The 27,941-nt window shown below is 39.8% G+C and overlaps 1 protein-coding gene, 1 non-coding gene and 1 pseudogene across 51 annotated transcripts in view; 2 read left to right on the top strand and 1 right to left on the bottom strand.

The window, feature by feature from the left end:
• USP54 (ubiquitin specific peptidase 54) overlaps window positions 1-27,941 on the top strand; it is a 141,139-nt gene that overhangs the window by 101,078 nt on the left and 12,120 nt on the right. For 10 of the 50 annotated variants that reach the window (XR_011649050.1, XR_011649048.1, XR_011649051.1 and 7 more), the window contains 10 exons: window positions 933-1,082; window positions 3,095-3,263; window positions 8,554-8,685; window positions 8,869-9,249; window positions 9,479-9,710; window positions 11,464-11,597; window positions 17,078-17,245; window positions 19,410-19,529; window positions 20,431-20,641; window positions 22,364-23,751. Coding sequence is in view for 37 of the 50 variants with exons in the window: in XM_058299045.1 (XP_058155028.1) it covers window positions 933-1,082; window positions 3,095-3,263; window positions 8,554-8,685; window positions 8,869-9,249; window positions 9,479-9,710; window positions 11,464-11,597; window positions 17,078-17,245; window positions 19,410-19,529; window positions 20,431-20,641; window positions 22,364-23,751 (3,085 nt within the window). In the remaining 13 variants the exon portion in view is untranslated. Of the gene's footprint in view, window positions 1-932; window positions 1,083-3,094; window positions 3,264-5,181; window positions 5,353-8,553; window positions 8,686-8,868; window positions 9,250-9,478; window positions 9,711-11,463; window positions 11,598-17,077; window positions 17,255-19,409; window positions 19,530-20,430; window positions 20,642-22,363; window positions 23,752-27,941 lie in introns of all 50 variants that reach the window. The other 40 variants (XR_011649043.1, XR_011649045.1, XR_011649044.1 and 37 more) reach the window with 8 other exon arrangements.
• On the top strand, window positions 11,941-12,989 carry LOC139439176 (U2 small nuclear ribonucleoprotein B'' pseudogene; annotated as a pseudogene).
• Window positions 25,849-25,955, bottom strand: LOC111759250 (U6 spliceosomal RNA). The gene has a single exon (XR_002793307.1). It is a non-coding gene; the product is annotated as a U6 spliceosomal RNA (small nuclear RNA).

Below are 27,941 nucleotides of genomic sequence, written 5' to 3'. Positions count from 1 at the left end.
CCTACGCGGGGGACACCCCTGCGTGGCAGGGCACTCCTTGCGTGCATTAGCACTGTGCATGGGCCAGCTCCACCCAGGTCAGGGAGGCCCGGGGTTTGAACCCCAGACCTCCCATGTGGTAGGCAGGCGCCCTATCCATTCGGCCAAGTCTGCTTCCCAATAATTATTTTTCAATTGAAAAAGTTCCTCCAGGCCAGGAACCTTTTGTTCAGTTTTTTTTTTTTTTTTTTTTTTTACATATCTCTAAGCACTTTGGACAGTGCTGGGCACCTAGAAATTGAAATGCTGAGGTAACCAGCATGATGGTATTGCTCCTCCTAAGGGTTTTCTTCACCCTCCTTAAGGCCTTAGCAGGAAATTTCTATTTATGGGACCAGGTGATAGGTAAATAATCTTTGAAACCTGAGTTTGTTTGTTTGTTTTTTTTAACTTGCCTGGCTCCTCTTACAAATGATAGACTCCGGGGTGGGGGTGGGGGGAATATATATATATATGAGCAAAGCCAGTTTACTGGCTACTACCTGCCTTGCTTTCCTTTACTTTGCTTTTCTAGGTTCTTTCTGATGATTCATCTGGACTAGCAAAAAATCTTAGACTGGGAGGATAAAGCAGTCAGTATATTCATTAAGAAATGTTGATGGGGAACAGATGTAGCTCAAGTGGTTGCGTACCTGCTTACCATATATGAGGTTCTGGATTCGATCCTAAAACAAAACAAAAAAAACATAAAAACAAACTCTCATTGAGGAGTGGATGTAGCTGAGTGGTTGAATACCTGCTTCCCATGATCCTGGGTTCAATCCCAAGTAGGAATATACCTCCTAAAAAGAATAAAAAAAAAAAAAAAAAAAATATTGGCCTGAGTTTGCTGAGAGATGATATGGGAGGGTTGAGTATGTGACTGTTCTTTCCTTTCTCTTCTTTCCCCATAGCTGTTTTTCAGAGTGACAGATGATCGGGCCAAGCAGTCTGAACTGTACTTAGTAGGAATGATCTGTTACTATGGCAAACATTATTCTACATTCTTTTTCCAAACAAAGATCCGCAAATGGATGTATTTTGATGATGCTCATGTCAAGGAGGTAGGAATGTTCAAGCACATCTTAAGTGTTTGGTGACTGCCAGGAAAAATAAAAAAAGCAAGGATAATCATTTTTCTTCAGGCTTTTATTTTCATAATTTTGAATGATGCCCCCATGACCTCTGTAAGATATACTTTATATTTTATCTATCTATTGAACTTATCAGGGTATCAGTTTTATCTTCCCAAATACATGGTAAATTTCTCAAGGATAAGATCAATATATCCACTTTTATTTTCTCTGAATCCCCTCATCAGACATTCAGCGTAATTCTGAATTTATAGTAAAGTATATGTGTATACTACATATATATGTGTGTGTGTGTGTATAAATATATGTATATAATTCAACGTGTTGGTTGATTTGAATGGAAACTGATGCCTTATAGGAGATTGTAAAGTTAGCACAAAATTCAGAATCCCAAGCCTTGAAATTATCAGTGAGTAATACCTTTTTGTTTCATGGTTGCTATGCATTTTCCTCTAATTCTTATTTTTTTAAAGTGCCCTCTCACAAATGAATGTGCTTTGGGGGAGGTAAGGGATAGTTATAATGGAATTTAAAGAAGAAAACTTATATTGTCTAAACCACAAAGTCTATCTATGACTGAAGTGGTTTGGGTGATCTGCATGAGTTAGGAAGCCCCTTGTGATAAGGTTAGCAGCTGGAGGGGCTGCTGCTAATAATCTATACCACTCCATGGACTTTGAGCAGTACCTTCCACAAATAGTAAAGTCCGGATTCCCTTCTTACTCTTTTGTTGTTGTAATCTTTGTTAACTTATTTAATTCCTTGAGCTTTAGGTTTTTATTTGAAAAATAATACCTGCCTTATAAGGGATTAAATAAGATTTGTATTTGAAAAGCATATAAATGTGTTTTAGTTAAAATAATGGTAACTCAGTTATAAATTTTTTGGGCATCTATTATGAGCAGACTCTTATGACAGTGTTAACTCCAAGAGCATACCATCTAAGAATGACTAGTTTGAGCTTAAGATAGAGTACCTTTGGAGATTTTATTGGATTGTTGTTTTCTTGGCTATTGTGTCACTCTTTTACCCTGTGGTAGCAGAGCTAACTTCACACACAGTTAAGGCAGAGAGGTTCAGCTATCTATTCTAAGCAGTTTGACATTTTATGTTCTGCCATGTGTGAGCTTTGAAACTGGATGTCATTTACTCACTTAGTCTCTGAGAGAGTTTCTGTCCTTAGTGTCAAAAAAGTGATTCTTAATGTTTAGGAGAAAATTATAGAAATGCAGATTTCAAGTGAGAGCTTCATTTAATTTGATACCTATGAAAATTGGTAATCAAGGCAGCTGAAGTCCCTTTACATGGCATTTTCACCTTTGAGAACTTTTATTCCTATTTTACAACTGAATTGATGTTTCACAGAAATAAAAGTAATTTCCTTTAGCCTTTTCTGTTATAGGATTTTACTGCTTTCTAAAAGGGTTTTTTTTTTTTTTTAAAAGATTTATTTATTTATTTAATTCCCCCCCCTCCCCTGGTTGTCTGTTCTTGGTGTCTATTTGCTGCGTCTTGTTTCTTTGTCCGCTTCTGATGTCGTCAGCGGCACGGGAAGTGTGGGCGGCGCCATTCCTGGGCAGGCTGCTCCCTGTTTTCACGCTGGGCGGCTCTCCTCACGGGCGCACTCCTTGCGCGTGGGTCTCCCCCACGTGGGGGACACCCTTGCGTGGCAAGGCACTCCTTGCGCGCATCAGCACTGCACGTGGGCCAGCTCCACACGGGTCAAGGAGGCCCGGGGTTTGAACCGCGGACCTCCCATATGGTAGACGGACGCCCTAACCACTGGGCCAAAGTCCGTTTCCCTCTAAAAGGGTTTAACAAAAAATTTACTCTTTACATCTAAGATCTCTTTTGTTGTCTCTTTACCCAATTTGTGTCTTTTCATCTCTTTGATTTTCTTTAAAAAAACAGAATGGAAGATATGCTTTGAATTGTGGATATGAAGTATAATTGTCATGTTCTTCTTGTTGTTTCTGGAGCAGATTGGACCCAGATGGAAGGATGTGGTGACCAAATGCATCAAGGGGCATTACCAGCCTTTGCTACTGCTTTATGCAGACCCCCAAGGCACCCCAGTGTCCACCCAGGACCTGCCTTCCCAATTTGAGTTCCAGTCATACAGCAGGATGTGCTATGATAGTGAAGATTCAGGTAATCAGCCTAGCTCTTTACACCCACTGCCCAACCCCAACACACACGTATGATCACTGGATGATTGGGTCTCATACTTAGTTATGAACTGAGCACATAACTGAGCTCAGAGAAAGAGGATCGATTGGAGATAAGAAAGAAGCACCAATTCTTGCTGAAGCCTAGGTTGTGCCAGGCTCTGTTTCCTTCAGCCTTCAAGCCCATGTTGCTTAAATTACTTGGCTTCACCTAAAAAGTGAGAAGGAAATTACATTGATTTAGATTCACATATTAGATTTGTGAGGGACACCTCAGTATTTAGCCTTATAATATTGGTAGAGATGACTAATTATTGTAGCAGTTTAACGTGACTTATGTGAGTTAAGACCAAGAAAAATGATCTGAGCTACTACAAAGCTAGTCATTTTGTTTAGGATGAGAGATTTTGTTTTAAAATTCCAAGGACGGCAGTGATAGTCCTCAGCTTATGAATGAATTGTTCATTTCTAGGTCAATTGTTTGGAACTTGAATCATCTTTTCCTGTAGAAACAATTTTTTAGCTTGATGACTAAGGTCCCAGGCTAACCCACAGAAGCTCATAATGTATTTGAAATATAATTCTAACAGTTTTGGTTTTGATTTATATATATATATATATAAAAAGAAGTGTTCTTTCTTTCTCCTCTTCTAGATCTAGGACTGGCCCTGTGTATAATTTTGAATGAGGAGACACTTTTCTTTGAAAATTTTCTCTTTCCCTTTTATACCTCCCTTCGCCTCCTGTTGATGCTCTTCCCACTAGTGTGTTCTGCCCAGACTTGCCCTGCTCCTTCGCCTTTCAGTCACATGCCCACTTCCCCTGTTGTGTTCATCTCAGTTAGGTGTCCGGAAGAAAGCAGTCTGACTAAATCAATTCACACTGAAATATAAAATCATGGCCCTGCAATTTCTTAGGGATGTTAAAAAATTCTTTAAATGCAAATACATTTTTTTTTTCAAGGTACTGGTATGGGGGGTTGAATCTGGGACCTCAGCTCAACCACTAAGCCACATTGCCTCCCCTGAGTTGTTTTTTTCATTTGTTGCTTGTTGTTTTATTTTGTTTTGTTTTTAGGAGGCACTGGGAACCGAACCCGGGACCTTCCCATGTGGGAAGCAGGTGCTCAACTGCTTGAGCCACATCTGTTCCCCAGCAAATACATTTTTTTAAAAAAGCATATTGTTGGTTTTTTGGGGAAAGATTTATTATTTATTTATTTATTTCCCCTCTTGCAGCTTTTTTTTTTTTTTTTTTGCTGTCTGTGTCAATTCACTGTGTGTTCTTCTGTGTCTGCTTGTCTCCCTTTGTTGCATATCTTGCTGCGCCAGCTGTCTGTGTGGCTCGGGGCGTCAGCTCTCCGTGCAGGCGTGGGCCAGTTTGCCTTCACAAGGAGGCCCTGGGACATGAACCCACATCCTCCCATATGGTAGACGGGAGCCCAATCGATTGAGCCACAGCCACTTCCCACCAAATACATTTTTTAAAGTGACATTTTTAGTGGTATAGGAGAGAGATTATGGGATAGAGAACAACTGTGGTTCTGGCTATGTATGCCAGATCAGCCTGGGACTCTCTGTCTGAATTGTTCTTAATTTTCATTGCTTTTTCCTTTCTTCTACTCCTCTCCATCCTGCCCCCACAGCTTTCTAAAAGCCCCACAGTTTTTCACAGTGGCAGGCAAAATTAGGGCTTCAGCAAGGTAGGAGCAGGTATGGGAAGGATTGTTGGTGTGTCTGGGTTACCTATAAGTGTAAAATGACCAGTGTATATACTTTCTCACCCTTCTATCTAGGAAGTTTTTGCCTTATGAACCTTTGTTACTTTCCAGCTCTTTGCCTTCTCTTTATCATTGTCCTCTCTTTCCTCACTTTTGCATATATGTCTCCTCCTTCTCTCAGGGAGGGAGCCTTCTATCTCAAGTGATACTCGAACAGATTCCTCAACGGAGAGCTATCCCTACAAACACTCCCACCATGAGTCTGTGGTCAGTCACTTCTCTTCTGATTCTCAAGGGACAGTCATCTATAATGTGGAGAATGATTCCATGTCACAGAGCAGTCGGGACACAGGTAGGGACTTACACAGAGGACCCCACTTGCCTGATTCAGTTACTGCATAGAGGTCTCCCAAGAAAAAAGAAATTGGGGCAAGTCAGAAATGTTTGACATTCAAAGGAGAAAAGGCACAGAACTTGGGTAATTGAGTAGGATGCGAAACAATAATTTTGAGTGAATGATGATAGTCCATTGTATAGATTAATGTCCACAGCAGCATATCAGTAAGGACCATTGTCATGTGCTTATTGATGTGATTGTTTATTCTGAAGTCTGCTTTTTTCCTGCTATTCTCTTGATCCCTGTCCTTCCCATAGAGCCCCACAAAACTCTTGTGACTTTATGCTTTATTATGTTCTCATGCCAGGATTTGTCCTGAGTGAAGGGCTTTGAGAAAGGGTATTTTTGGGCAGGGGACATCTGCTGATCAGCTTGCTAGACTTCCTGAAGGACAGAGAAACAAAAGAATGTCAGCTTGTTCATTTGTAAGTTCCATACAGACAACATTTGGAATTGTTTTGTTAATCTGTAGGAAAGCATGCCTGTGTCAGTGAAAGACATCAATACAGGACATAAACAGAACGGTAAGGTGACTGCTGAGATGCAAAGGTCATTCTGGGATATAAAACACTTAAGGCATAGACCAGTGACTATACCCTTAGGGATTTGGGAATTTGTGTACTCCTGGTTTCAGATTGGTGTGTGCCCCCGCGCCCCCCCCTCCCCTTTTAATAAGGAATTTCAAACATATTTAAAGGTATGCAGAATAATAATGCCCCCCTGTCCTAATCACCTAATCTCAACAGTTATAACTCTTGACTGATATAGTTTCATTTGTACCTCTACTCACTTTCCCCACTACTAGGTTATTTTGAAGCACATCCCAGGCACCATATCATTTCTCCCATAAGTGTTTGGTATGTATCTTTAAAACCTAAGAAGTCATTTTTTAAACATACCATTATCATGCTTAAAAATATCAACAATTCCTTAAAACCTTAAACCCAATGAGTGGTCAGTTATCCATATTCACTTATAATTGTAGTAATTTTTTCAATGGCTCGTGTGTTTGATTCAGAATCCAGATGAGGTCTATACACTGCAATGAGTTGAGTCTTTTGTGTTTCTTTTGATCTATAGATTTCCCCTCTTTTTTCCCTTGCAATTTATTGTGGAAGAAATCCAGATTGTTCATACTGTAGATTTCCCACAGTCTGAATTTTGCTGATTATATCTCCATGGTGTAGTTTAACATGTTTTTCTGTCCTCTGTATTTCTTGTAAATTAGTAATTGGATCTAGGAGTTTGGCGAGATTTGTGTTGGATTTCTTTTAATGACTACCATATAGATTGTGTTGGGTGTGACTTTTTGACCATATTTCTGCAATTGTGAACCAAGTAGAAGCCAAGCCATAGGATAAGCAAGGTATATTTTCCAGGAGAGTCAGTTTCATGTTAAGATTTTTTTTTTTGGGGGGGGGGGGTAGGGGACAGCATGCCCCAGTGGTTTAATATTTGTAATATTTAATTGTTCCAAATGACTTACTCTTTTCTTGAACCTTGCTTGTGGGCCCAGAGGTATAGTAAAAGAGATCACATAAAAAGAACAAATATTGCATTGGAGAGTTGTTTAAAAATATGTATCCATATTGCTTATATTGCTGATACCTGAATGTGTGCAAGGATCTTCATATACTAATATTCAAAAAAACATTTCTCTTAGCCCGCAGGGCATTTGAGAACCTAGGAGTTTTTTCTAAGCTTATTTTGCAGCTTAATACAGCTGCTTATTTTACCTCTGGCTTCCAGCAGTTTAGATGATTATATTCTTTAGAATCTCCTTCCCTACTGGGAAACACTGACCTTTGTTGTTATCAAATCATCCTCATATATTCATGTACTGTGGTCATGAAGCAGGCAAGTTACATAAAATAGCCTGGATTTTCCAAGGATTGGTATTGAGAAACTATGAGGTATAATTTCTGGATGGAGCCAAATTTAATGCAGCATGGGTTGGGAATGGGGAATTACCCAAAGTTGAAGTGTCACCTTAAATGATCCACATTTAATGACAGTTTAGGATTGGGTCCTTTTTTTTTTTTTAGGAGGTACTGGGGATTGAACCCAGGTTTTCATACATGGGAAGCAGGTGCTCAACCACTGAGCTACATCTGCTCCCAATGAGAGCTGGTTTTTTTGTTTGTTTTGTTTTTAGGAGGTACCAGGGATTGAACCTGAGACCCCATACATGGGAAACAGGCGCTCAACCACTTGAAATACATTTGCTCCCCTAGGACAGGGTCTTAAAGCCATAGCCAGTCAGACCTCTTGTGGACAAAAGCTGGAGCACTTGGGGTAATACCATATGTACTGAAAATCAGGCTTTACTTGGTATGTGTTGCTAAAGTAATTAATTTTAAAAATGCTGTCTTCAATTTATGAGAGTGAAAATATTTGGATAGGTGGTATTTTTATTTTATTTTTTTTTATTTTATTTTATTTTTTTTTAAAGATTTATTTTTATTTATTTAATTCCCCTCCCCTCCCCCGGTTGTCTGTTTTCTGTGTCTTTTTGCTGCGTCTTGTTTCTTGTTTCTTTGTCCGCTTCTGTTGTCGTCAGCGGCACGGGAAGTGTGGGCGGCGCCATTCCTGGGCAGGCTGCTCCCTCCTTCGCGCTGGGCGGCTCTCCTTATGGGTGCACTCCTTGCGCGTGGGGCTCCCCTACGCGGGGGACACCCTGCGTGGCGCGGCACTCCTTGCGCGCATCAGCACTGCGCATGGGCCAGCTCCACACGGGTCAAGGAGGCCGGGGGCTTGAACCGCGGGCCTCCCATGTGGTAGACGGACGCCCTAACCACTGGGCCAAAGTCCGTTTCCCGATAGGTGGTATTTTTATATAATCTTTTTATACAATCTTAAAACGGTCACATTTTAAAAATGACCAAGTAATGTGGGCTTAGTTCTTCTGGGTCACTGGGAAGGACTAGGAGATGACTTATTGCTCAGGAGGAATTGTAAAATTGGAAGCTCCCATCAAACACTTGAATTTCTCTGCATTTATCTACTGAGAGATTCCTGCTATACTTAAATCAGATAACCTTGGCTCCTACAGCTTCTGATCTATGAGTATACTAAATTTTTGGCACTGCCAAAGTTCTCAAGGCGACAGAGGTCAATCTCAGATACCAGCTCACCCCTATTTTCTTATTCTTTCAGGACACCTGACTGATAGTGAATGTAATCAGAAGCACACATCCAAGAAAGGGTCACTGATAGAGCGCAAGAGAAGCTCTGGCCGGGTTAGGAGGAAAGGTGATGAGCCACAGGCCTCAGGGTACCACAGTGAAGGCAAGCCACTCTGCATTGCTCCTCTTTCTTCAGTCATTATATCAGATTTTTGTCACACTCCCAGACTAAGTCTTCTCCTTTCTGCTCGAAAGAGCTTAGCTTTACTTACTTTCTAGACTTTGGGGTCTAGATATCCATGATCACTTTAAATATCTGTATTTATCTTATTCTTTGTGTTTTTAGGAGAAACACTGAAAGAGAAGCAGGCGCCTAGGAGTGCCTCCAAACCATCCGGCAGCACCAACAGGCTGAGAGATTTTAAAGAGACTGTCAGCAATATGATCCATAACAGGCCATCCCTATCTTCTCAGACCAATGTAGGATCTCCCTGTGCAGGGAAGAGAGAAGACCAATCTAACAAAAAACTTCCCCGCAATCTGCCCTTGCAGACCCAAGACTGGGAAGTAGAAAGTACCAGCAGTGAATCAAAATCCAGTTCTTCCAGCAAGTATCGTCCAACGTGGAGACCCAAACGGGAGTCTCTGAATATTGACAGTATCTTTAGTAAGGACAAAAGGAAGCACTGTGGCTATACTCAGCTTAGCCCTTTTGCTGAGGATTCAGGTGAGGAGATAATTAGGGAAGAAAAGGGCTTTTGAATAAAGACAATTTATGTCTTCTAAAAAACCAGGTTTTTAGTAGAATTGTCAGAGTACATTTTTACCCTAATGTTGGGCATTTGGAGAATGACTTAAATGAATGAGTAGCTGGTGGGGGGCGGATTAGTTATAATTTGATTTTAGGCAGAAGCTAAATTTACCTCATTTTCTATATTTGCCTTTGATTGAGATAGCTAAAGAATTTACACCGGATGAACTAAACAAGCCACCTGCTTACCACGTCAAAGCTGGTGGGCCGGGACCCCAACACAAGCCCTGGGGCCCAGCACGGTCCAGCTCTCACCTTTTAGAACAGCACCCTCGCCTAATCCAGCGAATGGAATCTGGCTATGAGAGCAGTGAGAGGAACAGCAGCAGCCCTGTCAGTCTGGATGCAACCCTGCCTGAGAGCTCGAATGTCAGCAGGTATAGTTCTTTGGTCTTAGAATAGGGGCATTGTTCCTTGCAGCATTCTGAACCACCTTCTTGGGGCTCTTCAGTGATGGCTCTGAAGGTGGAAGAGATGGACTTTTGTTACCATCTTGTGGATAAGGAAAGTACTGTGCTTTATCGACTTCCTATAGCAATAGCACCCTCTTCTGGGAAGTAGAGCAAAGGCATTTGAGAACAGAGAGCAAGAACTTAAAATTTAAAGTGTTAAATAAAAAGTAATTGTTTAGTAGATAGCCTTTAATGAAAGAATGAGTTAATGAATCAAAACATATAATCCTGGCATCAGAAAGGAAAATCCAATAGTTATTTATTCATGTTTTCCATTTGGGAAAGGTTTTGTTTTGGTAAAGGCCATCCTGTGTTTTGAGAAGCCAATCACATTCATTGTCTTCTAAGATAATAGTGATACTCAGCAGTGCTCATCGCACACTGCTTATAGGGCTCAGGTTGCTCTATAACTCTCACATCTCCATACATTTTTATTGATTTGTCTAAAAGAAAAGTGTCCTCATAATTTCCTACTTTAAGAGGAGTGATTATCTTTCCTACAAGGGCAATAACCACATCCTCATACTCTCCTATTGCTCTTCCCCGGGTGCAGGACTCTGTTCAATTTTACTTATGAGAAGGTGCCACAAAGGTGTAACAAAGCGGAAGGCAATCCATATGAGAGCATATTTCATTAATTTACTTATTCAGTCAGTAATTTGTGAATGCCTACTGTGTGCTAGCACTGTGCTAGTTATACAAGGTATGAATTAGGTGAGATAAGGCAAGGGAAATGAGTGGATATTTCAGTTTTTCTGTATTAGTTTAGCAGAAACTTTCATTAGTTTGGTGTTTTGTTAATTTTGTTGAGGGAATTTAGTTCTAGGAATGTTGCTACTTAGCATTCTTCTGATGCTATCACTAGACTCTTGGTTCTCTTTTTTTGGTCAATTGTAATGTTTTTTAAAATTTAATTAAAAATTTTTTTTAATTAGAGAAGTTGTGAGCTTACAAAACAAGCATGCATAATGTGCAGAATTTTCATATATCACTCCTCCACCAACATCTTACATTTTTGTGGAACATTTGTTACAGATTATGAAAGAACATGATCAGACTATTATTACTGCTATCATCCATAATGTACATTGGTATATTTTTCCATACCCTCCTATTATTAACTCTGTACATTAGTATTGTACATTTGTTTTAGTTCATGAGAGAACACTCTCATATTTGCACTGTTAACCACAGTCCGTCTTCCACCACATGGTTCTGTATGTTACACAGTCCCATGCCTTGTACCTTCTATCTGAAGTATACACTCAGTGGCTCTCACTTCACAGAGTTGTGCAGTCATCACCCCAGTAAACCTTTGAACATTTTCTTTATTCCAAAAGGAAAAATCCCATCCCCCCCATTATTGACCCTTAGTGTTGATTTAGTACTTTCTTTGACATTGGTGTAAGAATATCACAATATTGCTGTTAACTGGAGTCCATTAATTGTACTTTTCCCATGCATCACTGTATTTTTACCACCTTGTATTAGGGATGTACATTTGTTCTAGTTCATAGAAGAATATTCTTGTATTTGTATTATTAACCACAATCCTCATCCACCTCTGGGTTCTCTATGTTTATTCTGTAGTTTTTTTTCAGTTGGCAATTACATCACTAGACTACCCCTTTCAACCACAATTCCATTTATAAACCAGCCTCTTGGTTCTCTTTTGAAGGGATCCAAGTGCTAAGAGATCAGCTGGGTTGGTCCCTGCCTGGCGTCACATCCCCAAATCTCACAGCAGTAGCATCCTGGAGGTAGACTCCACAGCATCCGTAAGTGGCTGGACAAAGAGCCATCCCCTCTCAGGTAAGCAGAAAGACACTGAATTTGTAAGACTGGATTGGCTACCAATCATATTTGATAAACAGCCTCACTTGAGCACGTTTGAAATTAGAGGACAGTAGCAGTTTGAGTATTCTGTCAGAATGTATATGTGGAAGATTTGAGCTCTGTCCCATCTTTGGATTTATTTATTTTTAATTCTCCATCCTGACTTACCTGAATATTTATTGTCATCTTGGAGAAAGCCCTTGTGGGAACAAGAAGAGAGAAATATGGTGGACAGTGTCAGTAGCAGCTCCATTCCTCAGACGGTTACCTACCTCCTAGGGTCTTCTTTGGTATAGGGGCAGCCTCTTGATTTAGTTCTATGACGTGAGATATCAAGGGAGGAAGGGCATGTAGGCTGTGAGAATTGTGAGAACTGAGAAATAAGCAAGTCAAACTCACCCCTACCTTTGCCTTTGTATCTTGTCTGGTATCTCTGGTTTTGTATTATTTTCCCCTCATATTCCATCCTTCTCAAAATAAGCTCTCAAAGAATGATTTGATCTCTTCACACTAAATGTAAGGGACTGAAAACAGTTTAAAGTATGATTTCTCCCAGATAAATTGGCATTTTAACAAGTCAAATCCTGAAACTAAAGTATGGTGGAACTTCAGGTATGAGATAATCAGTGGTGGAGATTTGAGGTGGCCATAGTGTATATTGCATTTAAGAAGAGGCCCAGTCCTAATGATTCAAAATAAATCTTTGACTTATTCAGAGCTGAAAATTGAGGTAATAACTAGGCAATCTCCCCAACGCGGGGTTTCTCTTTGTGAGATGCCTGAAGGAAGGTGATGTCTGTCTAATATGGTTTAATCTGCTGAGGTGTCCTGGGAAGCTACTTGAAGATGAGGAGGCAGGCCTTTGTTATATTTAAGAAACTGGGCTCATCCACAAATGCCTTGAGACAGTTACAAGTATTTCCATTTTATGGTAAACCAATGCAAATACAGTATGCAAAAACAGATTCTGATATAATGTCGAAAATGTGTGGTACATTAGCTAACAAAGAAAAGAAAAAGCCAAAACTGGAACAGACTGCAACAACTGCAGACAAAAAGCCTAGTCTGGGAACACCAAATTCAGCTAATATGTAAGGAAAATCAACACCAAATCCTCAGGTTTCTGATTACCCTCCAAACTATACTTTATTCCTTAAAAATTTACCAGAAGAAACTAATGAGATGATGTCATTCATGCTCTTTAATCAGTACCCTTGTTTCAAGGAAGTCTACTTGGTACTTGGAAGACATGACATTGCTTTTGTTGAATTTGAAAATGATGGGCAAGCTAGAGCTGCCAGGGATGCTTTACAAGGATTTAAGATCACACTATCCTATGCTATGAAGATCACCTATACCAAGAAATAACATTTGAGACAGTCTTTTTTAAAAGACTTGGTGTTATTTATAAGTATTTGTTTTGATAACATTTGGCCAGGCCATTTTTAATAGCTGGGGACAGGGGCATAGTGAAAGAGTTTTTGTGAAGGACGTAAAAAATTATCCAGTCTTTTTTTAGCCATAGTGAACTGTAAAATACAAAACCCTTAATTTTGTACAATAAATTTTTATTTATATTTAAAAAAATTTTTTTGAAAGTAAAACAGGCTTGTAACAAGTCCAACAATTCAGTAACTTCCCTTTTGTTTCCTCAAACTGAAGTAAGTGATGTTAACGTTACGGTACATACCTTTCTATATCTTTTTCTCTGCTTATTTATGTACATATATGTGGGTCACCACCATTTTACAAATGTTACAAAAGTAAATACAAACTCCATACACAGAACTCTAACATAGCCCCCCCCCGATACCCAGATCTACCAATTTTAACATATTTTGCCACATTTGCTATATCATTCTGTCTATCTATCATCTATTTTCTGAATAAGTGAGTGTAGGTTGTATACATCATGCTCCTTCAACACTTAATACTGCTCATGTACATTTCCTAAAACAAGGATATCTACTTATGTAACCACCTTGTAGAAACTTAACACTGATATAAAGCTTACATTCTATATTCCAAATTTTTCACATGTCCCAATAATGTCCTTTTGAGCCTCTTCACTTCCCTTGTTAGATCTTATCCAGGAACATATATTGCATTTAATTGTAATTGTCTATTTAGTTGCTCTTTTTTAAAAAAATTGAGGCAACATATACACCATAAACTTTCCTGTCACGACTACTCCCAAATATGCCATTCAGTGGGATTATCTTATTCATAATACTGTGGTATCCTCACCATCTTCCATTACTAAAAGTTTCTCAACTTCCCAAAGAGAAACCCTATAAATATTGTGTGTTAACTCCCCATTCCATCTGGGACCGAAAACCTGTACTCTAATCTCTGTGTCTACGGGCTTGTATATTCTCCGATATTTTCTGTGTAGTTACCATGGGGCTTAAATTTAACAGCCTAATTCTTTAAAATTCTCATTCATTTGATACCAATTTAACTTCAGTCATGTACACAAACCTTTATGTATACAAAAACCTCTATGTAGTTCTTGTCATAAATTATATGCTTGTACATCATGAATCCAAAACTGATTTCTCATTACATTTTATGCATTTGTCTTTTAGAGTCTATAAGAAGTAAAAAGTAGAGTTCCAAACCAAAGATACAATAGTACTGGCGTTTATAATTACCCATGTCGTTACCCTTACTGGAGATCTTTATGTCTTCACTGTGGCTTTGATCTGTTTTCTATTGTCCTTTTCTTTCAACCTATGGAACTCTAATTAGCATCTTTTATAAAGGCAGTCTAGTGGTGATAAACTCCCTCAACTTTTGTTTATCTGGCAATGTCTTAATCTCTTTATTTATTAATTGATTAATTGAAAAACAGTTTTTCTGGATATAGAATTCTTGATTGGCAATATTTTATTTTCAGCACTTGCAATATTTCATCCCACTGCCTCCTTGCCACCATGGTTCCTGATAAAAATCAGTATTTAATCTTATTGTGGCTACTTGCTTCTATCTTGTTCTTTTTAGAATTCTCTCTTTATCTTTGGCACTTGACAGCTTGATTGTAACATGGCACAGTGTGGGTCTATTTCTATTTGGGTCTAACCTGTTTGGGGTTCGTTAAGCATCTTGGATATGTATATACATATCTTTTGCTAAATTTGGGAACTTTTCTGCCATTATTTCTTTGAATATTCTTTCTGCCCCCTTTCTCTCTTTTCTTTTCCTTCTGGGACTCCCATAATGAATATATTGGTGTGCTTGATGGTATCCCATAGGTTCCTTAGGCTCAGTTCACTTTTCTTCATTCTTTCCTTTTTCTAGTCCACAGACTGGATGATTTCAGTTGTGTCATCTTCAAGGTCAGGAATTCTTTCTACTGCCAGCTCCTATCTATTGTTGAATCCCTCTAGGGAAGTTTTAATTTCTGTTGCTATGGTTTTCAGTTCTGTTTGATTCTTTTTATAATTTCCATCTCTATTAATATTCTCTTTGTTTATAGTTTTCCTGATTGCCTTTTGTTCTTTTTTTGGGGGGGCGGCAGTTAGGTACTGGGGCAGGGGATAGAACCCAGGACCTTGTATGTGGGAAGCTGGAGCTCAACCACTAAGTTATACCAGCTCCTTCTTTTTGTTCTTTGTCCATGTTTTCCTTGAGCTCTTTGAGCATACTTGAGATCATTTTATTTATTTATTTACTTACTTACTTATTGCCCTCCCCCCGCCCCCGCTACTTGCTTGCTATCTGTTCTCTGTCCATTCGCTGCACGTTCTTCTGTATCTGCTTGTCTCCCTTTGTTGCATTGTCTTGCTGTGCCAGCTCTCTGCAGGCGCGGGCTGTTAGCTCTCCATGGGCGTGGGCTGTTAGCTCTCCGCTGGTGTGGGCCATCAGCTCTCCACAGGCGCAGGCCAGCTTGCCTTCACAAGGAGGTCCTGGGACATGAATCCAGGGCCTCCCATATGGTAGACGGGAGCCCAGTCGATGGAGCCACAGCTGCTTCCCCAGGACCATTTTTTTAAAAAGTTGTTGTCCATTATGTCCCAGTTTTGGTCTTCCTCATGGATGGTTTCTAATGTTTTAATCTTTTTCTTTACCTGGGGCTTTGCTTCCTATTTCTTTGTGTGTTTTGTACTCTGTTGAAACCTGGACATTTTAATATTTCAAAATATAGGACCTCCCTGATCCTTTCTGCAGACATGCATGTGTGGTCCTAGGAATTTCTCCCATTTACATGGACACAGACGTCCCCTCTTCCCTAGGAAACGGTTTTCCTCACAGGCCTGGGCAGGGCACTGTATGTCTTATAGCCAGCAATCCCCTTTCCCAGGCAGCCAGACTTGACTGTTCTCCCACAGCATTTCTGTTGAAGAGCTCTGTGAGCTATCTGCTATATGCAGGGCAAGTTCTGGGATGGTAAGCCTGTGGCAAGTGTCTTGCTTCAGTTCCTCAGGCTACCACCAGTTAGATTGTGCCAGGCACACATGCTCCTGATATGTTCCCATGTGTTACTCTGCTTCTCTGGATCCAGGATTAAGGACCCACCTTGGGATCACCATTCGGCTTTGCACCAAGCTAGTGAGGGGTTGGGGGAGGGGCAGCCAGGTGCCAGGAGATCCTGTTGCTTTTAGGAAGACTTTTTCTTGATTCAGCACTTGCCCTGTTTCTACCATTCTTTGACTGTTTTCTGCAGCTTTGAGAAAATTGTTTCTGCCTGTTCTTGCTGGTTGTTCAAAGTTACTGTAGGAAGTCAGAGTCCTGAAGCTTCTTACTCTGCTGTCTCAATCGAGGCTACTACCATTTTTTTTTTTTTTAATAATCAAATCATACTATTTATGTTACTCTGTCTCTTGAGTTTTCACATACTATATCATGGACATTCTTCTAGATTTATTTAGATCTTTTAAATTGAAGTTTTAACTACTATGGATATTTTATTAGCTCGTTATTAAAGAGATGGTGAAAATTAAGTTGCACATTAAGATGACTTGCTTGAAGCTCCCCAGTGAGTCAGTGATAGCTCTCTAAAGGTTAAGAGCATATATAATGAATTTACCTTTCTTGATTTTTCTTCAGCTCTGCATATAACATCTATGTTACCTTGGACAAATTATTTATCTTCTTTGAGACTCAGTTCCCTTATCCCTAATAATAGTGTCTTCCTCATATGTTGTGAGAATTAAGTGAAATAATATGTGTAAAAGTGCTTAAAATTATGCCTGACAGTAAGTACTCAAGAGTTGTTAGTTGTCATGTTGTTATTGTTACAAAACACTCAATAGATATTTTTAAAATTATTATCATTATAGTTCACTGCCCAGGTCCCACTCTGAATCTCTTCTGGAAAGTACTATGAAAATATTAGTTCTAAGTTGAACCTGAGATTTCCAAAGGAAAAGCTACTAGTGGCCATAAATTCAACAGGTGCTTAGTCCTAGTTATGGAAACATGGCAACTTATCATCTCTCTTGCTTGTATCCCAGGTGGGGAGAAATCTTCCAAAAGTGAACTGGATGAATTACAGGAAGAGGTGGCCAGAAGGGCCAAGGAACAGGAACTTCGAAGGAAACAGGAGAAGGAATTAGAGGCAGCTAAAGGCTTTAATCCTCATCCCAGCCGCTTCATGGACTTAGATGAACTGCAGAACCAGGGTAATTGTTGTAAGTGTTAGATTGTGGGTGATGGGGACAGAGAGGAAGGAAAAAATGATCCAAGCTTATAAATTCCCTGTCTTCTCTTTAGCAAACTTAATATTTTATCTTAATTCAGTTATTACTGTGAGAGTTAAAGTAGGAAGTGACAAACATATTTGATTGGTGATAGGCACTGATTTTGGGGACTGCTATTAAAAGCCTATAGATTAGAGACAGAATATATTTTTTAATGAAAAATATTTTAATAAAAAATATTTAATGAAAAATAAAATAAAATAGAAATTGTAAATAAAGATGAGTCACGATTCAGAAATAGTGGAAAGAGGCAGGGAACCAAAATCTGCTTGCTGGCAGAAACATCCCTTTGAGATTTCCCACCTACAACATTAGGGAAGTGGCTTAGCAAAACAGGAGCAGAGAACAGAGCCTGACTGCCTTTAATCTTGTGATGATTCATCTTTCAGTATCTTAAAACTTGCATGGGCTCTACTTAAGCTTGCCTTCAACTGCACTGTTAATCACTTTGTTCCTGGAATTTCTTTAGGATGTCTTATAATGCCAGAAGAAATTAGCCTTCAAAATAAGGGTTCAACAAAGTTAGGGTATCTACCTTAAATAGGCCCTGAAACCTGTGTCTTGTCATCTGACTCTTTTGCCTTCCCCTCCTTGCCCCCTGTCATTTGGGTAGTACATTAAAATTGGGGGGTAATCCCACTGTCTAGATTTCATTGCCAATCTCCATATACTTTAGTTTACCATCTCCTGGAAGAGCAAGCAATGGATTGCTAAGATTTTGGAGGATTAAAATTAAAATCTAGTACAGTGATTGATCCACTGTAGTTTTTGCCTAGTTCTCTGTAAAGTAGAGAACTGTCCTTCCTTTCCTTTTCCTTTCCCTTTTCCTTTTCCCTTTCCTTTTCCTTTCCCTTCCCCTTCCCTTCTCCTTCTCCTTTCCTTCCCCTTCCCCTTCCTCTTTGCTTTTTCTAGCCACCCTACCTCTGACTATAAAGGTTCCCTGGGGGTTGGGGCAGCCACATTGCTGAAGGTGAGGTGGAACCTGAATGCCCAGTTCTTCAGAATCAGCCTGCTCCTTCTGCTGTCTTCCCATTGCTGTCCAAAGGCCATGGTGAATTAGGGAGTGAATATTAGGAGTATGAAAGAACCTTTCTTAGCATTTTCAGCTTGAGGTAAGTGGATGATAGGGAAATTATAGGAGAAATGACTCAGACATTTTGACTATCTTTTTTCTATGACTTCACAAAAACATGCTGTCAGTCCCAGTTGCAGGTAAAGTTATGTTCCAGATTGCTACCAATTTTTGATTTTAAGTGAGTCAAGGCCAAGAGGGGTACATAAATTTGAGGTTTCTTTTTACAAAAGTTGCCTTTTCAGGTACATTCTAGCCTTTTTAAATCTGGGATTATATTGGACTCTTCTGCACTTCCTTTGGTACACTTTCAAATGGAGGGAATAGAATATCCCATGTTTGGTGTAAGAAAAGCTTTTGGGGGCAGATTGGTGAGCAAAGGCATAATAAAAGTCCATTCGTAGTGCCAATGAAAGGTACACATGCATATACACCAATAGCAGGGCAGTTCAACTACCCTGGTAGATAGACTGAGGTTAGGAACCATAGACCACCTGTGCCTAAGAGGTATACTGATTTCCCAGTTCAAGGTGTGCAGAGAGGACTGTGGATTGACATAGGAAAGAAGTAGTCTGGATAACTTTCCACAGAGTAATAAAACCAGCTTTACCTTAACACTTTAGTGGAGGTATGTCTTGGGAATTCTGACACAGGTTGGCAAGATATAGCTTACTCTAAATGTGGAAGAGCAATTGAGTTCCAGGCATAAGAATCCTCCCTTCTGCTATAGAAAATACTTTGTTCTTTCCTTGAGGGACTACCTGAGAGGTCTTAGAGTTGTAATATGTGGTGAGCAATGACATGTCTCTCTTTCATGGTCTTGGGAAGGTCTGGGTTAAGGGCAAAAATGGATCACCTGCTGATTTCGGAGAATTCTTAATAGCAATGGACAGCTGGAATAAGGGTAGATCAAAGGATCAGCAGCAAGGATCTGTGCAGAGTAAAGGGAAGCAACTGTACTTAGGAGAAGTTGGAAAGAACTCTAATGAAAATGAAAAGTGCTGGCCCTTTCAGGGAGGAGTGACGACTTTGAGAGGTCCCTGCAGCAGGCAGATTCAGTATTTGAAGAGTCGCTGCATCTGGAACAGAAGGGAGACTGTGCTGCAGCTTTGGCTCTCTGTAACGAAGCTATGTGTAAGTAATTCTAACCGCTATGGCTATGGCACTTTTGACTAACTTCCCAACAGGTGTTACCAATGTCGTCACTCAGATGGGATAAAAACATCTTTTATGTCTTCTCACTCTCGTCCTCCCAAACTGAGGCACTTTTGCTCTCCTGCCTGCCAGATTTCCAATGTGCCAGGGGCTGTCACTGAGGCCTGTGGGTATTTACTGGAATAACTTAAGCCAAAGTGCACATATGACTTCTCCAGTCATGTCTACACTCTGTCCCTACATAAAGTTAGAGTTCAACTGTGCTGTTTCTGTAGTTACTGACTAGTGAGGTGGAGTTTATAGAGTTAAAAAAAAAACCCTGAAAAAATTAGCTGTGACTTTCCACTGCAACATTTAATTCTCCTTTATCTTTCTCTCCTGTCTTCTTAGTACACAATATCACCAGGCTACATATATCAAAGGACTAAGGCTTAGAATTGGTATCTGATTCCTAAATGCATCCTACAAGAAGCTGTGTCCTATAAAGACAGATGTAGGTCTGGATCTTATTACTGCTGTTGGCCATTGGGAAGGGGTGGTTGGGAGCACACCATGAAGACCAGAGTTAGACAGGTCAGTTGCAAAGGACGAGAGTGGTAACCTCTAAGATGGAAACACCAGTTTATTTTCTTGATTTGTTTTGTTTTGTTTCTTTTTAATTTGAATTAACCTGTGTGGTCTCCATGGTTTCCATGAAGGTTCCATATAGCCAGAGCCAGCTCTGTGCCCTGGACAGCATATGCATGATCCATGCCTTTCATTCCTGCTGCATATTTTGAGTTTTACTGCATATCTTTGCTCATTTTTGTTCAATTTTATTCTTTTTATTTTTGTTTGTGTTTTGTGTTCTGTTTCTGCTATATTTTCTTTTGCATTTTAGCTAAACTAAGACTTGCCCTGCATGGTGCCAGCTGTAGCACGCATAGCAGAGCCCTAGTCGATAAGAAGTTGCAAATCAGTATTCGAAAAGCACGGAGCCTGCAGGAGCGCATGCAGCAGCAGCAATCATCACAACAGCCGTCGCAGCCCTCAGCCTGCCTCCCATCACAGGGGGGGGCCCTCCCTGGGGGGGTCCTCCCTCAGCCAACAAGGTAGTACCCGGGAACCACTTCAGTTTATGGATGCCAGGGGAGGAAGTGACCATGGGTGCTCCATAGTGGGAGCTTTCATTGTCTTGATTACTGCAGGGGAGAGAGATGAATTCTCTGAAAAGATTTCCTTCTCTCAGGTCAGACATATAGTAAAAAGCTCATCCTTTCCTTTCAGATAGATGCAAAAATATAGCATAACCAATAGGCCACTTGTTCAAATTTCCTCCGGTAAGTTCATCCCTGGACTTGTGAGCTAACATAAATTATACGTATTATGTTCTTAGATATGGCGCTGTCTGAGCTACATTTCATGTTGAGGTAGCAACCTGCTTTATTTTGAGATTTCAATATTCCCTATCTCTCATGGAGGCAGAGAAAACAGTATTTTCTTTGTTTTGATTGAACCATAGAAAAGAGAAACAAAAATTCCCTTTGTTTTGCATCCTTGTAGTCAGGACTAGGAAAACAATGCCATTACTATATTTCTCCCATATCAGCCCTTGAATATAATAGATGTACTTAAGTAAAAATTAATTTTGGCTGTCAATAAACCTGAGTAAATGTAAATATAACAGAGGCAGTTAACACTTTTCAGATATTTGCCTAGGCCCAGGAATTAAACTAAGCACTTTATGTGTTTTATTTTATTTAAACCTTACAGTGACCTAGCACATTACCCAGCTAGTAAGTAGAAGAAGCATGGAATTCAAATCCAGGTCTGTTTGACTCCAAAGTCCATGTCCTTAACCATTAGGTATTATTACCTTTTATGATTTAATTTCCTATTTGAACATCTTAATTCTTTGTAATGTTGTAAGGGTGAGTGGGTAACTACACTCAGGAGAGTTTGTAGTATTTTATCATTCAAATTTTATGCTCATTGCAAAGAGCATCCTTTGTCTTTTCTCTTATTGTACACTATACTATTTGAATGCTGATCAGGGAAATCTAATTAGAGTCTTGTTTCAAATATAAGCAATGTAGGTAGCTAAACTCTTTCCAGAAAACTTCTTACACAATTTGATGTATGTGAGTGATTGAGATTTTATTTTAGTTCTTGTAACACTGAATTTTTAGCTCAGAAATACAAAATAGTTATTGAAAAAACCAAATGCAGTTAATTCCAATTCTCAATCTCAAGGCAATCATGGTGCATTATTTTGAATAATACAACCAAGTCTACATTATGAAAACACACTTGAAATGGTTGATTTACACAAGCCCAAATCGCCCTATAGCTGTACATGTGGTATCTTGGTTCCTTTGGTTGTGCTGCCTCTTAGGACCCCAGACAGGATTGCCTTCCCTATATAGCATCCTGGATTTTTGCTGTTTGGTGTGAATGATTTCCAGGCTTTGCTTACCTTTCATGTCATTTGCATGTGGACTAGGAATTTTTTTTTAGAATGTGATTGTAATGGGACTTCAGGTAGTGAGGACTATTGACAAGTGCTCCACCTAACATTACCATGTACAACTTTGGTCAGGGCATATAATAAAGAGAGGATTAATCTTGTCTGTGACCTAGGTGTGAGCTGATCATAAGTCTTCTCTTTTGTGAACCTCTGAACTATTGATTCTACTTCTGCATGTCTTTCCATTTGTTTTCACCATTTCCTATGTGGATAGCTAGAAATGGGAATGGGAGGGACAGTACTTTTTCTAAGTGTTTTTTTTTGTCAATCAAAGCAGCTCATGACTGGCTCTCTCCATTTGTTTCAGTGAACAGCCTATCCCGCTCCAAGTATTGTTGAGCCAGGAGGTGCAACTGGAACCCTGCAGAGATATAGAGTTTGGGGCCAGTTCTTTCTTCCACTCACCTGCTTCCTGCCATGAGTCACATTCATCGCCATTCCCAGAATCACCTGCCCCATCTGTCCCACAGCACAGCTCCCCAAATAGATCTGCCTTGAACCTTCTGACTTCTGTTGAGGTGGGCAGCATTGATCCCTCTGCATTTCACAGGCAGTGCTTTCCTAAAACACCTAAAAGGACTGAGAAGAATTCTCATCATGGTTGGGAGCCATTGGACATACCAGAGGGTAAGCTGCAAGGCTACAGGGGTGATAGCAGCAGCTGCAGTAGGGTCTTTCCACAAGAAGGAAAAGGCATTGCTCAAGAACAACTGTTCCAAGAAAAGCGGGATCCTGCTGACCCATCCTTGGAACTGCCTAGGTCACACTCAGCTGGAATAGCCACCTCCGAGAGAGGAGATTCACATAGCCCAAGCTATACTCCTTCAGCTCAGCACAGCCTTTCCTTATGCAGGGCCTGCCATCCCATAATGCCTGCTGCTTCCTCATCTGTGCTTCACTCTCCTGATCCTGTGCAGAAAACTAACCAATGCCTCCAAGCCAAAAGCCTCAAAACGTCCTTAACTTCAAAAGTGGATGGAAGCAGCGAGGAGTCTTATACGCCAGAGTTTCCCAGCACAAAGGGGCTTGTCCGCTCTCTGGCAGAGCAATTCCAGAGGATGCAAGGTGCCTCTACAAGGGATGGTACAGATTCCCAGGATAGAAGTTTGACATTTAGTCTAAGGAAGAACTCCTCCCCTTCTGACTCCAAGACTCCTTTCCCACAGGGTCAAGGGAAAGGTCACTTCCCTTGGGAAGAACAGCAACCATCTCCGGATGGTAGGAATAAACTGCCATCCTGGGAAGAGCCTGCTGGCCATCATCTTCTTGGTATTAACTCTGTGTTCCCTAATGGTGAAAATTCTAGGGGAGCACAGTCCAGGTTGACTGAATTAAGTACTTACCAAGGGAAACCATCCCAAGTGAAAGATGCTATGCCTCAGAAACTAGGCAGCAGCTTTGACTTGGGGACTTCCTTGCCCTTGGATTCCTGGGTGAATGTCACAAGGCTCTATGATTCTCAGCTTAAACATGGAGTTCCTGGGCCAGGAGTGAAGTCCTCTGCCCATGATTTCCATACCTGTGTAGCCTATCCTGAAAGAAACCACATCCTTTTACATCCACATTGGAACCAAGACACAGAGCAGGAGACCTCAGAATTGGAATCTCTCTACCAGGCCAGTCTCCAGGCTTCCCAAGTTGGCTGTTCTACATGGAGACAGCAGGATGTGCCCTGGCACCCACTTAGCCAAACAGGTAAGAATGCAACCAGGGAAGGAGGGCATTCGGCAGGAGGAGGGGTGCATATAAAAACTGAAAGCAAGAGGATAAGAGCAGAAGGGGAGTGGTGTGTATCTAAATAGTAGCCCTAGCTCAGTAGGAGGTAGTAGAACTTCTAACTTTGCTCAAAAAGCCTTCAGGACAAGGGCTACACATTTTTGTGTCTAGAGTGGAGGAATGAGAAAAGAATTGTCACTGTCAGTCCAGTTCTTTCCTAAAGAAAGAGACCACTGAGTGTTTGCCCCTGGCTCCTCCTATATGCAGTGCTAAGGAATGATTCAGAGGTCTTTGGGTGGTGGGTAGCTGAAGGGAGGGAAAGATCCTTCTATGGTTTGGGAGCTGAACTAAACCCAAGATCCAGTTTCCAGGTCCAACTAGCAGTGAGGATACTCACATTGAGACATGTCTGTAGTGTGGCATTTCCAGATCATACTCAACCAGCACTATCAAGACCTTCCCTGATCCCTTCAGGAACTGCCAGGTTTCGTGTTCTCAGACTTTTGAAGGTGGTATGCTTGCAGGTTAGCTGTTCATTGACTCTCCCACAGATTATACTGTGTGAAGAATGAAGATTATACTGCAAATGCATATCACAGATTTATTTCTGGAAATTAAAGACATGAAAAATGTTTATAACTTAGATTGATACACTTTAGAACTCAAAGCCTGAACCATTGCCCTGGCTCCAACATTAATTCTTAGTATAAATTTGGACAAGTCACTCAATATCACAGGGCAGAGTTCTTATAAAATGAGAGAGTTGGTTCGATGACTTTTTTTTTAAGGTACCTCCCAATGATAAGCATGATTCTATGAAATTGAACCCAGAGAACTTTATCTTCACCTCGGATGTAGCAGTTTCCGTAACGGTGCAGGTTCCCTACATGATGCCAACCTGTGTTTAATCATGGCCAAACAAGTGTTTATTAAGTATCTGCTGTGTTCCTAGGATACCAAATAAATATGACTTGATATTAAGACATGTTCTTTATGATCTGCATCTTAGAATTCTCATCCAGAGAGATTGTAGACTTTGCGATAACATTTACTAAGTGCTCCTTTAAGATTATCTAAAGGATGAGGAAAGGCAAATTGACCTCAGTGAGCTTCCAAATATAAGGAAAGAGAAAACACAAATATCAAGTGTTTTAATAACAATAATAAATACATACAAAATAATAGAAAATAATACATGAACTAACTAGCTGAATGTTACATGTGTCCCTTCCCACCCCAAAAAACTGTTCAAAAACAAATGAAAAATCCCCTTATATTACCAAAAAATAGCAACAATTTTCATTGTAGATTGTTTGGAAAATAAGTAAAATAAAGGAACAAAGTAAAAATCATTGCTAATTCCACTCAACATTTTAATGCATTTAATTGTTTTTTTAAATGCATGGATACTATTTTGATTTGTTTTTACAAAAAGCATGACCATTAAAATATATGTATACAGATTAGTTTCATGGTATTCTTTTTATTTATTTATTTATTTAATCTATCTATCTATTTATTTATTTATTTTTATTCCCCCGCCCCACTCTCCCCCAGTTGTCTGTTCTCTGTGTCTATTTGCTGCATGTTCTTCTTTGTCCACTTCTGTTGTTGTCAGTGGCATGGGAATCTGTGTTTCTTTTTCATGCGTCATCTTGTTGTGTCAGCTCTCCATGTTTGCGGCGCCATTCCTGGGCAGGCTAAACTTTCTTTTGCGCTGGGCGGCTCTCCTCACGGGGCGCACTCCTTGCACGTGGGCTCCCCTACGTGGGGACACCCCTGCGTGGCTTGGCACTCCTTGCGCACATCAGCACTGCGTGTGGGCCTGCTCCACATGGGTCAAGGAGGCCTGGGGTTTGAACCGTGGACCTCCCATGTGGTAGACGGACGCCCTGACCACTGGGCCAAGTCCGTGTCCCTCATGGTATTCTTTTTATATATATACCTATATACTTAAAAAAATTTTTTAATGATACTTAGATTACGTAAATGTTACATAAATAATATAGGGGATTCCCATATGCCCCACTCCCTATCTTTCCCACATTTTCCCATATTAACAACATCCTTCATTAGAAAAATATGGAAACCTTCATGAATTTGTGTGTCATCTTTGCATAGGGGCTGTGCTAATCTTCTCTGTATTATTCCAGTTTTAGTATATGTGCTGCCAACGCAAGCATTTTCATGGTATTCTTACTTTATATCCATGAGCATTTTTCCTTTGAAAATGCTACTTTTAACTATTATAATATTCTGCTTATGAGAGTACTGTAATTTATTCAACCATTGTTCTATTGTTGAATATTTAGGTTGCTTCTCATTTTTTTTGATTGTATAGCTTTGTGATGAATATCTTTATTTAAGTTTGCTTATATTTCTGATAAACTCCTTAGAATGAATTTTTAGAAGGTCAATAAACAGTTGGTTATAAGCTTTAAAAAAAAATCTCGATACATATTGCAAATTAATCTCCAGGAAAATTTATTTATTCTTCTGAAAACGGTATGAAAGTGTATGTAGCTACTCACCATTAATTTTTTACTTAAGAGTGAATAAAAATAATTTTAAAATTCTATTAGTGAATCAGTTTGTATCAGAGCTAAACCTGTATATTACAAAAGAATTATTCAGAATTGCAAAATTGTTATCAAACCAAACTAGTCATTGTTTTGACTTGAGCCCTTGGTTTAAAATGAGTCCCTCCTTCTCAAAATAAAAACAACAACAACAACAAAAAAAACAGTCCTTAGGAACCGACATGACAGAATAAAAAAGTGATCAGGTAGAATTAACCAGGAAGTAGATGATGAAGGAAAATGCTAATTAGGATCAATATTTGGAATAATATGAATTTTAGGGTTGCTTTTTATCTTATTTTAAAGCATTTATTGGGCACCAAATTATGTGTTTTTTTAAAAAAATGAGCTTTATTAATATATAATTTATATATAATGGAATTTACCTATTTAAGGTGTTTTATTCATTGGTTTTTAGTATGTTTGCAAAGTAGTCCATCTGTCACCACAGTCAGTTTTAAAACGTTTTCATGGGAAGCAGACTTGGCCCAATGGATAGGGCGTCCGCCTACCACAGGGGAGGTCCGTGGTTCAAACCCCGGACCTCCTTGACCCGTGTGGAGCTGGCCCACGTGCAGTGCTGATGCACTCAAGGAGTGCCATGCCTCACAGGGGTGTCCCCCACATAGGGGAGCCCCACAAGCAAGGAGTACGCCCTGTAAGGAGAGCCGCCCAGCGTGAAAGAAAGTGCAGCCTGCCCAGGAATGGCGCCACACACATGGAGAGCTGACACAACAAGATGACGCAACAAAAAGAAACACAGATTGCCAGTGCCGCTGATAAGGATAGAAGCAGTCACAGAAGAACACACAGCGAGTGGACACAGAGAGGTGGGGGTGGGGGGAGGAGAGAAATAAAAATAAATCTTAAAAAAAAAAAAAGTTTTTATCACCCCCAAAAGGAACACTGTACCAATAGCATTCATTCTCCATTCCCCCCGTCTCTACTGCCACCTCCCCTCCTCCAAGCTTCAAGCAACCTCTAATATATTATCTGCCTATAGATTTGCCTCTTTTAGACATTTCATGTAAATGGAGTCATACAATATGTGGTCATTTGTGACTAGATTATTTGTGACATGATTGTAGTTCCTAAAGAGTTATATAAGCACTGCCCTTGACCTATATTTTAAATTTCATTGTACTTTGAAGTTGAGAAGATAACATCTTAAAAATGAAAAACAGCTTTTTATCATGGAAAATTTCAAACATATTCACAGTAAAGGGTAAAAAGTAAATGGTCAGTATCATCACCTTATCACCAACTTCTGTAGTGATTATTATCAACATATGGCCAATTTTTATTAGCTATACCCACCTCCTCCCTAGTAGATTATTTTAAACCAAATCCCAGACATTTTATCATTTCATCTATAAATAGTTTGGTGAACACATCTCTAAGAAATAAGGATTTTTTTTAAAGCAAATCTATAATAATATTATACCTAAAAATTAATAATTTCTTGATATAACACAGTAAATAGCCAGTATTCAAATATTCTCAATTGTCCATAAATATCTTTTCACAGCTTGTTTCAAATCAGGATCCAAACAAGGGCCACACATTACTTTTTTTTTGATGTACTGGGGA

The sequence above is a fragment of the Dasypus novemcinctus genome, chromosome 6 (assembly GCF_030445035.2).
Source record: "Dasypus novemcinctus isolate mDasNov1 chromosome 6, mDasNov1.1.hap2, whole genome shotgun sequence".
Taxonomy (NCBI): domain Eukaryota; kingdom Metazoa; phylum Chordata; class Mammalia; order Cingulata; family Dasypodidae; genus Dasypus; species Dasypus novemcinctus.
The sequence above is the reverse complement of the archived record's forward strand: the minus strand, read 5'-3'. Positions and strand labels throughout refer to the sequence as shown.